We start from the raw sequence: 13,513 nt of genomic DNA on the forward strand, positions 1-13,513 counted from the left end.
TTCACTAAAAACAAAACTTGTACTTGTAATCTACACATGTAAATTTTTGGTATACCATGGAATCCCTAATTTTAAATCCCTTTTCATTATAAAACAAGAGAATAAAATCTTAGATATCACATTGCTGTTTCAATCCAACATAGCTAATTTTTTTTAATCAGAGGAAAATAAGCTATAATTTTTTTTGGTACAAAAAGAATTTTAATCTGACCCATGTGCCATTATTATGGTTAACCTCTAGACGTTTTAACAACATTTTGATGGACCTTAAATCAATTAACACTATAAAGGAAAACATCTGTGGCCCTAATTCATTTTAGAGTAGCTCTTAATATTGTTTTTATAAGGAATTTAAAATATATTTAATGTTAAAAGCCACTGAAAATTCCATATTCATTGTGTGTTAAAACAGTAGATATTAAAATCATATCAATTTATTAACAAGCATGAAACATGCATATCTTTAAGAGAGGATTATTAGAAAAGCTAGAGGAAGGAAATGTTTTCTTGACCATCAAATCCAGATGTTCAGCCCATAAAATGGAGGCCTAGAGAAAAGGCAAGTTATAATACCTGATATCCTTGAGAAATGTTACTTCTGGGAAAATTCATGGACAAAATAGATTTTTAAATGAATAATGCTTTACTTTTGTTTTAAAATAGAGTAGTATTTTCTACATCAAATATGGAATGGGATAATGGGTGGATTAAAAGAAAAAGCATTTTTTCCACACTTTTATGTAAATATTTTGTTTTAAAATATAAAGGGTACTCTTTAGCAAAAGATCCATGATAAGCATATTTTTCTTACAGTCACAAAACATAAACTGGAGCAAAGATTTCACAAAATCAAAGCTTTATGGCTTGCATTGATTCTTTTCTTTTTCCTTGGTCTATTGCTCTTTAGCAAATGCAAATGTTTGTAGAACAGATTAAATATAAAATAGGAGTCCACATTGACAGTGGTTGAACATTCTAGATTTCTGTATTTTGATTTATAAAATAATATGTGAACCATTTCTTGTGTTTTAAACCAAGATTTAAACTTTTATTCCAACTCTCTAGGTGAAAAAGCAAATGCTAAGCTAATTAAATAGTAATAATAGAATTTCTGCACTATCTTATGGTTTTCCTAATGCTTAAATAATGTTATGATCCCTTATATTTTTTCATTTCATTACAGTTTATGAAGTGCTTTTATATTCATTTTCGACAACCACCCTATATTTTGAAGTATAAATATTAAAATTTAGTCTAGGAGAATGCATTTTATTAACGATAACCAAAAAAAATCATTTTGGATTCTTTGAGCATAATGCATTTTTTTTCTTCTTGAGAATTGACTAATTAAGATAGATGGGAAGATATGCATAAGTAAAGTGATACTAATAGGAAATATCTTTAGTTTTACAGTGCTCCTCAAAATAGAATGTGGCAAAACTGGCACACATTTTACATTTGACAACTAAAGGTATTTTTATTATTCGTATTGTCCCGTCTTTGAAGTGCTCCTTACATAGTATCCGACTTGCTCCCTTGCGGAATGTTGAGGTTCCATTGCCTTTGATCTCTCCCCAGCCATTCCCAGCAGTTCTTTCACCCACACCTTCTAGCTGCCCTCGACATAACACCACCTTCTATTCTTAGAAAAGGGAAAATCTTTTATTTCAAAGGCTTTGGTGATTTTCTCTCGTGGGTCATCCCGAAAGTATCTTTCATCTCCCCCAGTGTGAGCACCTCTCCTTCCCTGAACCCCGGATGGACTCCTGGTTCCGTCTGTTCCCAAGTTGCCGTTCGGCTCGAGGCATCTCAGCTGTTCACGTTTCAGTGATGCTGAGCCCTCTTTTACTTACATGGAAGGTTATTTCCCTCATCCAAACTTTTGTTCTTGAAACGATGGGCCAAAAAAAATAAAAAAAGTGATCTTTGTTCACATAATTGAGCTAACATCTGAAAATGGATCACTGAGGTTTGCTAGGCTTTTATAGTATCTCCCTACCACTTACAAACAACTGGATTTTTCTTATATGAAGTGTCCCAGGGCTTCCAGATAGGTCCTCTACTCTTCCCCACCTGAACATTTTTTACACTATCACATTCCGTCTTTTAGCTTTAAATTCCATCTGCACACAGTGACTCCCAAATTTATGTCTCCAGCTGAGACTGCCTAAAGGGCCCCGGACTCTTATCTCCAGTGGATTTCTCGACCTCTCTACTGTCTAATGAAAACTCAGATATTAGTAATGAGCAAAACAGAACTCTTGATTGTTTGCCCCTCACTTGGCTCTTTGCCATGCTAGGTGCTCATGGCGGAGGGTGCGGGTCATTGTCTGCAGCTTGTGTCCCTTCCGTGAGGCAACTGTCCTTGATTCTATGTAAGTCTCTCCTTTCTTTCCACGTCCACTGGCAACACTTAGTCCAGATCACCAACCCCTTTCTCCTCCCACCAATTCAATTGCCCCCTTCCTGGCTCCGGGATTTGCCTGACTTCCCATCTATTGTCTTTGCAGCAGCCAGAGTAGTCTCTTTAGCATGAAATATGATTAGTTTATCCTCGGCTTAAAAATTCCAGATGGCTTCTTCCCATTACACTTAGGGTAAAATTCAAATTCTGTTTCCAGCAGGTCCGACAGGACTCTCCTCCTCACTCTTTTAGCCTCACCACAAACCACTCAGCTCGAACTCACCACACTACAGGAACTTGACCTTTGTGCATCCTGAATGCACCAATTTGTTTTTGCCACAGGGGTTCCTCTCCTGCCAGTTTCTCTTACATGGATCTTCATGCTCTTGTCAGCCAACAAGTGCTTGAAGGACACTTGTTCAAAAAGGCCTTCCTGGATCACTCTGTCTACACAGGCATTCACCCCAGAGTCTGGCCTGCCTCTACCATACCACACTGCTTAGATTTCTTCACAGCACATATCTACATCTGAAGGTGTCTCAATTATTTATTTGTTTTCTTGTTTTGTTATCTCGCCTTGCTAGGATGGAAGTTTCATGAAAGCAGCTATCTTTCCTGTTTTATTTACCACTGTATCCATACTTAGAACAGTTCTTGGCACACAGTAGGGGCTCTGTAAACAACTTTTGAATCAATGAGCATATCATCTCATTTAATATCTCTTACTATTATTCCCATTTTCCAGATGAGGAACTGAGGCTTTGAAAGGCAATTTCCCCTGTGTTTCATAATAGGTAGGCTCAGAATCCAGGGAAGATTTCAAAGACTTCTTAAGCACTTTAAGAGTTGAGCTTGTGGGAATGAACATTTCCAGCATCATTTCTGTAAGTCACTGGTGCCAGCTCCCTGCCCTTTCTTTTGCTTATCTGCTTCCGTCATATCATCACTTCCTCTCACAGTCAAACTCTCAACTGATACCTTCTCTTTCACTTATTTTTTCCTAGCTATGGTATATCTTGATCACACCTAAAGCATCAATAAGTAAATTCAGCAAATAAAAATGTGGATCATTGAAAAGAAGAAATACTTAGAGTGTATTAGGCATAAGTTAAAATCTTATTTTATAAGACAAAAGGGTATTGGGAAATCTAAATCTAAGAAGTCAAAATAGAATATTTGGCCTGGTTGAAAGTCCACATTTATCATATTAACTAGACAATAAACTTTTTTTTTTTTTTTACTTTCCTTGAAGTTATAGCTAACTTGTCTCTGGAATAAAAAACTGTAAGATGGATTTACTTGATTCATTTAATATGCTTCTTGGATGACTATGAAAAGATTATCTGGTGTCTACACTTCCTGGAATAAGATGAGAACCTCATGTGTTTTCCATGATCAAAGTGTTTAACAAAGGTCAAATTACTTCCCTTGCACTTCAAAAACAGAAAAATCTAGATACTTTGGTGAATTATTTAATGGCTTTCACTTTATGTAACATCAAAAACAAATTAGGTGGGGGAAAATCCATTCTTTCCATCGTGTCACTCACCTCCAGACAGACTCAGTCCTGTGCTTCATTAACCTCCTTTTCAAGATGATTGTAACACATCACTTTAGCATGATTTGTGTGGCATCAGCACTCACAGTAATGACAAATAAATCAGCCAAAGATGTCTTTATGCCTTTTAGAGGAGACATACGGTCTCAAGTGAATTAGACTTTGCTCAAGACAAGGAGGAGGCTCGGTGCACAAGGGCTCACGTACGTAGCTACGTCAGCTGGCTGAGCCTACCTGCAGACTCCACCAAGCGACCTGAGACACTACCCTCCCCCACGGTGCTGCTGTGATTTGCCCCCCACCATGTAGCCGTGTCCTCAACTACTGATTACTCAGCTGACCACTGAGAAGACTGATCAGCCAGTGGGAAAAGCACAGACCTAGAATCAGACAGACCCAGGTTAATACCCCACCTCTCAGCCCCCACAAGCCCCGTTTGTTAGTAGATGATGACTTTAGAAAACCATTCTGAATGATCTCCAGTAAAAGCAGTAAGGATTTGTTTGTGTGGCGTGTCTTTGTGTAGGCTTTAGCTTTTCTCTCGAAATAAACATTTTATTTTCAGAATAAATCACAAGACAAACAAGCCAAAACAAATTAAAGCTATTGTCTAGTCCCTCTTTGCATCTATCACCATTAGTTTTTAAAATATCTCATAATCTACACAACTCAGTGGCAGCTCCAGGATGTCTATAACTGAAAGGTCTGCAGAGAAAATCCGGCTGGAACAGACCTGGAGGTAGTCTTGTGAGAACAGGATTTTTACTTAGTATATTACACATAGACATTAAAATAGTGGTTTTTAAATTTCTAATTTATAAAAGATTGACAACACCAATAATCGTCTGCAAGAAGGTATATTATTACTTTAAGGAGGAAGCATTGTGGTGTTGGTGGAGATTTTGGAAGATGTGAGACCCCACCTCCCAGCAGCCCCCGCCACCCAGAGATTACAGGCTTCACGAGGACAGGCACGAAACATGGGACCCCCAGTGGGAGTGCAGGGAAGCACTCACAAAGCAGTTGTTCATCAAATGAATTAATAAACAAACGGATAGATTGTTTTGACCTGACCACACAAAATACTCAGAAAGTTTTTAGGGCTCGAGTACTAGGAATCTGTGAGATTTTTATTCTCCTATTTATTCATTTCTGTATTTCTCAAATTGTCTAGAATAGTCGTGGTTTACTTAGAAAGCAATCAGAATATGCAGTTTTACACACAGCATGTGATGAAAATAGGGAGAGAGAAAAGCACAAAATGTTAGCAAGGACTCTAAGCAATTTCTTCTTTTACCAATTCCCTGACATTTTCCATGTAGAAAAATGTGCCATGAATAATTCACTTACATGACAACAACAAGGGGACAATTGAAATTGCTTGTGTGAACCATTAAGTGCTTTCTACGCAGAGGGGTGAGCTGCCATCCACCCATTCAGCAGACAGGCACTGAGCACCTGCAGGCACCGGTAAGCAGGGCCCGGCGATCACCGACGTGAGCTCACCAGCCACGGCGCAGGCAAAGCCGGGCAGAGTTCCAACAGGGTTATTCACAGGATCACGGCAGCAGCAGAACACGGAACACCCGTCCAGGGGGGAAACGGGTGGGAGAGCAGGGGGCATAGAGGAGGGATGCCCAGAGGATGGGATCTTTGTACTAAATTTTGAAAAACAATTATAATTTTCCCAGTTGAAGAAAAAGACATGGAGGGAAGAAAAAAAACAGCATGGTCAACAGTTTGGAGAAAGGAAAATACTATATTCTTAGGAAAATGCAAGTTACAATGAGAGTTTATAGTGTACCTCCCACAGAGGTGACAGATAAAGCCGGAGAGGTCTGAACGCATCTGTTAGAATCGTGTGTGTAATGCTAACTGCTTTTATTCTCCCTAAATGCACAGAGACCAAAGTAGGATAATTTGACACTTTCCCCACTCACCATTTTACTTTGAGAACATTTTAAACTTATCGTGTTGATTCTTCTCTTTACTTTCTGCCCACTAATGAATAAGAAGTTGGCACAAGGTATGAAAGCTAATTAGAGGAACACCACCCAAAGGAATGAGAATTAAAACATAATAATTCTAGGCTGTAGAGCAGTGCTCAAAGTGTTTCTAAAGTTCCCATTGGCTACCTAAGAAATAATTAAAACTGTGTTAAAAATCTCAAAATGAATGTAGATGAAAAGCTCTGAATCTCAAAATGATCGTTACTGATTGAAATTTCAACACAACATAAATTTGAGAATGGCTAACACTGCCCAACCTAAGTCTGACAAAAGTGAAAAATTACATTTCAGAAATTATATTTTATGTAGCATTGAAATGTCAAAGAAAATTGTTTTTAACTATCAGTAGTCAAAACTACACAGAGGAAGTGTTTCTGGACAAAAAGAAGAATTATAATGCTTTTGAAAATTTACATCTGTGTTATCTGACAAGCAAAATTACACTTAGAAAAATGGTGACCACAAAGGGTATTTCCCAGAGACACAGCTATCATCAGTAAAATTTGATGTCTGTAAAACTGATTTGTAAATCTAACAGTTATTGCAAAAATTAAATGAAAGTGATGCTGATCATTAGTTCAGTAAAATAAAAAGAAAAATTGACTGTGATTTAACTAGACTATATATAAAATACTCAGGGAATTAAATTTACATAACAGATTTTTTTCCTACAAAATTTATCTTCAAGGAGACCTCATAAACATTGTTATATTCTAATTAAATGTTTATTTTCATAAGAGTTGAGTCAAAACATCCTTGGTATCAAAATCATGGGAGCAAAATATTCTCTACCCCATAGCGAGCTGCTAAAGGAGGGATGTACAAAGGTGAGTTTTGCATTTTGCAAGGATCCTCCTGGTGATGGTAAACACAGGCAGCAGGGCTTGGAGGGGCTGAGACTGCAGGTGGTCCTCATCCCTAGCAAAGAGTTGTAGAAGGCGATGGATCTACAAACTAGTTGGAATGCAGTCCAGAGTGGCCTGAACATCCCTGAAATATGGGATGCGAAGTTAACAATTCAAAGATCTATCAGGGTTTGCTCCTTTGCCACATAACCTGGAACTGTTCCTTTATCTCCTCACAGGCTGTCAGAGGATGAGATGTAATCTGGAATCCTGCTTAATGCTAAAGAGCCATGTGCTGTGGTTGCCCCCAGCTCTCGCCTTCCCCCCCAGCGTTGGCAGTTCAGTTCTGAAGGGTTGATGATTTTCCTCCAGTTGCTCAAGTTTTGATGGAAACTAATTTTTTACATACACGAATAGTGATATTTACATTTGAGTATCATTGTATCATAATTATAATTTTATAATAGAGGCAATATATATAGGAGAAATTGAAATTTCAGTAAAGTGGCTTTTTCCTTTCAGACACGTGTCTCATTTTTAGTGGGAAATAAATGTTTAATTTAAAAATACTATATAGCTGAGCACCATAGAATATGTTAATGTTTCTTTAAGATTGGGTCTTTAGTAAAGAATCTAATAAAAACATGGATAATTTTACTGATGCCCTGTCAGAAGTGAACCAGTTGAAGGTACTCTGAATGGGCATGGAAGATACCTGTTGATTTTACTAACATTGACTTCCTGTGTATTTATGCTTGTTCTGGATGAAAGAGTAGAAAAGTTTCTGTTTCTTTCATTTTTTGTGTATGTGATTCTTAAACACACAATTCTCTGAATATAATGGTCATTCCCTAGACTCTTTTGACAGACTGAAATTGCAGTAGTGCATTGACAGGAATTCAGATTAATGGAAAGACTTCAGGCAATAATTAGATATGTTCTAATCTAAATAGTGGTTAGGGCCATGTGCACAAAATTCAATGATTTCTATAATCTTTATTTTTGCATATTTGGGTATTATATAGAAATAGACATCTTATTATTTTGCTAAATGAACAGCATGTGATATTTTATTTTTCCCTATATTATTCCCTGAAGAGTAGTATCTTTATGTATGCAAAAGTCACAGCACTCATCTTTTGGTAACAGGCAAGTATGATATGGGGTCGGGTGCCTAGCACTGACAAAGATATTTAGACTACACAAAAATTAAGTTTAAATAAGTTAAATTTCTGTTCCAATTTTTTCCTGTGTAAATACTCTCATAAACTTATAAGATGACTAGAAAAAACCAAAGGTCTGTGGTGATGAGAAATTTCTTTCTCTGCACCAAGCTGACATGCATGGTCTGAACATCAAACCTTGTCTTCACGAACTCTGTGTGTTTACCAACAACATGAGTCAACTTGACTGCAAATCTCTGCTCTTTACCTACACAGATTGAAATTCATCTTCCTACTATCTAGTAATCAGTGATTCCTAGCTCTCCACAAACGGTCAAAGTTTTAGGTTTTCAGAATATTTGTGTGCATGCAGTGTAAATGCCCGGGGTGTATCATATTCCATGTGTCCTAGCACGCCATCCCAGAACACTAGCACCGGCGCTCAAACCAGCACTTACAGGACAAGACTTGATTTCTTTCGTGTTGTTCCCCCAGCTAGGTGAATATTTCCCTTCCCCTTCCTTACTTTTCTTCCTATGGACACCTGTATTTGAAGAATAAAACTGACTCCCCCCACCAAATGACATTACCAAGAATGTCCAAAGAGCTGATCAAGGAAAATTTAGAGACAATTTCTCAAACTATGGATGTTTAAGAAGTCTGGAGGATCCTTCCATATAAAAGGTGAGATAAGGAAATAAATGAAGAAAGTAACCAAAAAAAATAAAAGGCAAAGCCTGGAAACATCTAGATCCAGAATTAATTTATTTGATCTTGACAAAACTGTCCCACTACCTTCATCCTTCCATTTTGCCCCTGGCTAAATTTTTTTGTCTCATATTCTCCCTCTTTTTGATTTCCCTTTTTGAAATTTTTCTCCTTCTCCTTCATCAGCATAATCTGCGGTTTTATATTTTAAAAATTTTATTATCTATTCAGTGCCTGGTAAGAAATCAGGTACAAGAGATACCAAAAGGCATAAGGCAGAGTTTCTGCTTTCATGTAGGTTACCATGGCAGTAAATCCACTGATTTGTACATCCTCCTCCTCCTCCTCATCAACAACAAATTGAAATAGCACTTGCAAACTGCCAAGGAAAGGTGATAAAAAGTGTACGATTTCAGTGGAGCTACTTTGTGGCAAGAGTGACACGGGGAAAGTCAGAGAAGAGACAGGATTTGCCCAGAGCCTTAAAGGCCTTGAGAAAGTGCAGAGGAACTGCGTGTTGAAACTACCTGCTGCTCGTTCTCTGTTCATCAGACACAAGAGAAAAAGAAGAAAGATCCCTGCTCCACCCAAGACCAGCCCCCAGCTTGCTGGTGGTCCCCGTGCTCTCGCAAGAAGGTTAGAATTTATACCAAAGGCAATGAGAAGATACCAGAATTCTCCCCCTTTTATTTTTTTAAGCTGCAGAATGTATGTAAAAAAAAAAAAAAAAGGATGAGACCAGACTGATTAGAAAACTATTATAATTTTACAGATGAAAAAAATAAAGCCATGAATTAAGATGATGGCTATGGAAGTTTAGAAGGGGGAAAAGGTTTTAAAGATTACTAAAAACAGAAACTTCAGGGAGCATGTAAATGTTTGACTTCAGGAAAGGAGTTAAGTTCCACGCTTCTGAGGGATGAGTCCAGAGATGAAGGGTCAGAGTCGTGGACACAGCAGGCGCTGATCAGAAATCCAAAGTGGAGAAAATAAGAATAAAATTGGCCAAGGACTGAAGCCCATAAAACCCCAATATTTAAAAGGTAGACAAATATGGAGAACCGGCAGATAGATAGAAAGATAGATGGACATAGATAGATAATAACTAGTATATATAACCCACACATACATAACTAGTGTGTGCATGTATATATCTGCATATGTATGTGAACAACGTAGAAACATCTGCATTCCTGTGCTAGTTAGTTGTCACTGGTGAAAGGATGTCAAGTGGCCCAGAACAGAAAAAGGACTCACCTCAAGCTAACCACTCCGCCCCAGGGCTTGGTTACCTCGAGCAAGAGAGGAAAAGGAAATACAGACCCTCACCTCACCTTATCTTTCCTCTAACAAAACGCACTTCAAAATCCAGCACTGATAAGGGTTACAGGCAGGTTTTTCTCAGGAAATATTTTATTAAGGTCAAATAATGACACTCACACCCCAAAATCTTTAAATTGCATTTCGGAGTCAGAATTGCTTATCAAATTCAATTACTGCTTTACACTGAACAGCTGTGATGTGCAAGGCACGATACACATTTGCAACGTGTGATTTTTTTTTTTCATGCAGATGGAAAAATAAAAAAGTATGTCCAGGAAATGAGTCTGAACTGCTGTGAGTCACAGCATAACTCACGGCCGTACTCACACAGCACAAGCCACACACGTCTGCTGGGACGGGGGACCTGCCGGCGGACACCCCCCATTAGAGCCAGAGAGCACTCGCCCCACCTGCCTTCTCACAACCACCATCGTCCCTAGAATTATCTAGAAATTTTAAACAGAGTTTGGGTTTCCAGTTGTCATGGCAAGGAGGAACAGAGCAAGGAGATTAGGAACTTTTGTGTGAAACCGAACCCAGCACTGTTGTCGCCCTGACAAAACTTTGGCCTTGTTCACATGTGCGTTTTAGAGATTTAATAAAACATCCAAATTGTGCACATAGTTATCTGTCGATGTCTCTCTACATTTGGTCTATTTCTTTATGCCTTTAAAACACACCATATAAATTTTTCTGCCCCAAAATTTATATTTCTTGTAGACACTAAACTAGTTCAATACATTAAAACAAACCATAGAATTCAACTCATTTGTTGCTAATAAAGAAAAATATATAATTCCAAGAATTAAGAACTTTCCAAATTATATATTGAATCACAAAATATCTCTTGGAACTTAAAAGTATGATAAATAATATTTTCAGATATAAATTACTATGTCTTTATATGTTTTTCCACAAATAAATATATATTTCAGAAAGACTATCAATGTCTTTTAGAAAAATATTTGCTCTCAATATTTATGTGAGCAATTGAAGATAAACTTGATTTTTCTCACAATAAATCTATGTATACCTATTAATTTATTTGTAGTATAAATTATTCAGCAAAGTTGATTTAATGGGTTCTAGATCCTACTATACTCTTATTTACATTATTCATTCAAAGATGTTTCTTATGGTAAAAATCCTTTAATAGACCACGTTTAAAATTTTTACAGTGGTTTGATCTATGGCCTACAAAAGATTTCAATATTTCCTTATGCTCACTTAAAAATGCTTTTCAATATATATGAATAAGAATTTTTAATGAAAATGTGCTGATTTATAACAATACACATATATCACCATATTAAAATTATTTTTTAAATGTATTTTTGATTATGATAACAGGCTTTATAGAGATAACCTGAAGAACATTTTCTGTACTAAGACAAAATGTTGCACCCACAGAGATTTTTAAAATTCATCTTTGCAATGAAAAACAACAGAATGAAGACACAAAAAAATCTATCTTATACTGTTTTTCCTCCCACTGACCTAAGTTACCCAAAATATAAATTGACAATATAACATGCTTAGGAGATAACTACTGCCCTGCCTTTCAGAGGAAATGAGAGGGGTAAAAAGTCAATAAAAAACTTCGGGGCCGGGCGCGGTGGCTCACGCCTGTAATCCTAGCACTCTGGGAGGCCGAGGTGGGCGGATTGTTTGAGCTCAGGAGTTCGAGACCAGCCTGAGCAAGAGCGAGACCCCATCTCTACTAAAAATAGAAAGAAATTATATGGACAGCTAAAAAATATATATAGAAAAAATTAGCCGGGCATGGTGGTGCATGCCTGTAGTCCCAGCTACTCGGGAGGCTGAGACAGGAGGATCGTTTGAGCTCAGGAGTTTGAGGTTGCTGTGAGCTAGGCTGACGCCACGGCACTCACTCTAGCCTGGGCAACAGAGTGAGACTCTGTCTCAAAAAAAAAAAAAAAAAAAAAAAAAAAAAAAAAAAAAAAAAAACTTCAAAGTGAATTTCAATAAGCAAAATTTTTAAAAATAGTTTTTTAACTTTTGGAATTTGTGCAAAAATTTTATTTTTAATGTCCTTTTAATAATAAAAATATCTTTTAGATACATCATAAAGAGGAATACTGCATGACAATTTATTCATTCCATTTAATAGTCAACCAGAATGTACTCATGATCCAAACTGCCACTGTTCAAGAACCAGCCACTGAATAGACCATAAATGTATCAAGATTTCAAACTTAAGTACCCAAAGTCCAGTTAGCTACATTTTCATGTAGAACACAGCATTTGCATGATTTGTAAGAGTTCAAACATTTCTATCTCATCAAGGCTACAATGTTACCCATCACCCAGGAAGGGCGATGGCCCGCAAACATTTCCACAGCGAAAACTCATTAACATTATTAGCAAGAAATTAGAACTTGATTTGAAATACATTCTGTGATAAGAATATGTAGAAAGTTAATATTTTATTAACCACCTCAGTGTATTTTCAGATGATCACATATCTAAATATTCAATAAAATATTTTAACAGTACTCAAAATTTGAGGAAGCAAACTCATAGCCTGAAAAGGTAGTGTGGCTTACATACAGCCAAAGCCATCTTATGACTTTTAAAAACTGCAGCTTTTCTTAAAAGGATAAAAACTCACTTGTTTTATCATTAACACAATTCTCAGACGTTTATAAATGTGTATTCTTGTCACTTTGGGGGTTAAGAAACAATGTTGCTTTTGTGTCCTTGAACAGTTATAAAGATACAGCTAGACAATGTTTTCCTTTTAAATTGTGATTTTTCCCCCAAACATTTATGTCTTTTAAAACAGAAACAATGTATTCTGTCCACAACTAGCTATGTCTGCCTGCACCACAACAACCTTGACCATTTCGCAGCCGGCTTCTCACTTCCAGTCACCGGCACATTTAACTTATTCTTACGTCTATTTCAAACCAATCTTCCTCCAAAAGAGAAAAAAATAATCAAGTAAATATTAATATCCTTGTACTTACCTGTAACAAACATTTCTGTGTCCAGAAAGGCAAAGCCAAATGCCAGAAGTTTAAGCCACAAATACATGGTCATATCTGGAAATCAGCCGTATCCTTAAGAAACAGCATGCGTCCTTCTGAAAGGCAAAATAATGGTTATCTCTGCAAAAGTTTTTGTCTGTAAAACAGAATGAAAAATAAAAAAAAAAAAAATAAATGCATACTCTTCACTGCTGTCTTATCAGACGAGGAGCAATTTCCTCCTCTGTTACCCTAAGAACAAAACCACTTGTTAGCTGCATGAACTGCTAAGTGGTGATGTCAGATTCGGTTTTACTAACTTCTCCAAAAATACTGTAAAGGGTCCTCTTAGCAGGAAGTCAAAAAAGTTGTTCAAACTCAGTGCAATGGCATCTTACTTCCTTAATTCAAGTGCTTTATACTAAGTTAGTAAGCCTTTTAAAAGAGTCTCCCCTCAAGAAAGATGTTTTTAAACTATCCAGTTAATACTCCCTTACAATATTCATTACAACT

At 36.9% G+C, this 13,513-nt stretch overlaps 1 protein-coding gene across 1 annotated transcript in view; it reads right to left on the reverse strand.

Moving 5' to 3' along the window:
* Positions 1-13,246, reverse strand: part of PTPRC (protein tyrosine phosphatase receptor type C) — a 105,764-nt gene extending 92,518 nt beyond the window's left edge. The window contains exons 1-3 of the mRNA XM_069459224.1: positions 13,204-13,246; positions 12,997-13,116; positions 10,352-10,374 (exon numbers count right to left, since the gene is read on the reverse strand). Of these exons, the coding sequence (XP_069315325.1) occupies positions 10,352-10,374; positions 12,997-13,073 (100 nt within the window). The 5' untranslated portion in view covers positions 13,074-13,116; positions 13,204-13,246. The remainder of the gene's footprint in view (positions 1-10,351; positions 10,375-12,996; positions 13,117-13,203) is intronic.
* Between the last annotated feature and the right edge of the window lie 267 nt (positions 13,247-13,513).

The sequence above is a fragment of the Eulemur rufifrons genome, chromosome 27, assembly GCF_041146395.1.
Source record: "Eulemur rufifrons isolate Redbay chromosome 27, OSU_ERuf_1, whole genome shotgun sequence".
Lineage (NCBI taxonomy): Eukaryota > Metazoa > Chordata > Mammalia > Primates > Lemuridae > Eulemur > Eulemur rufifrons.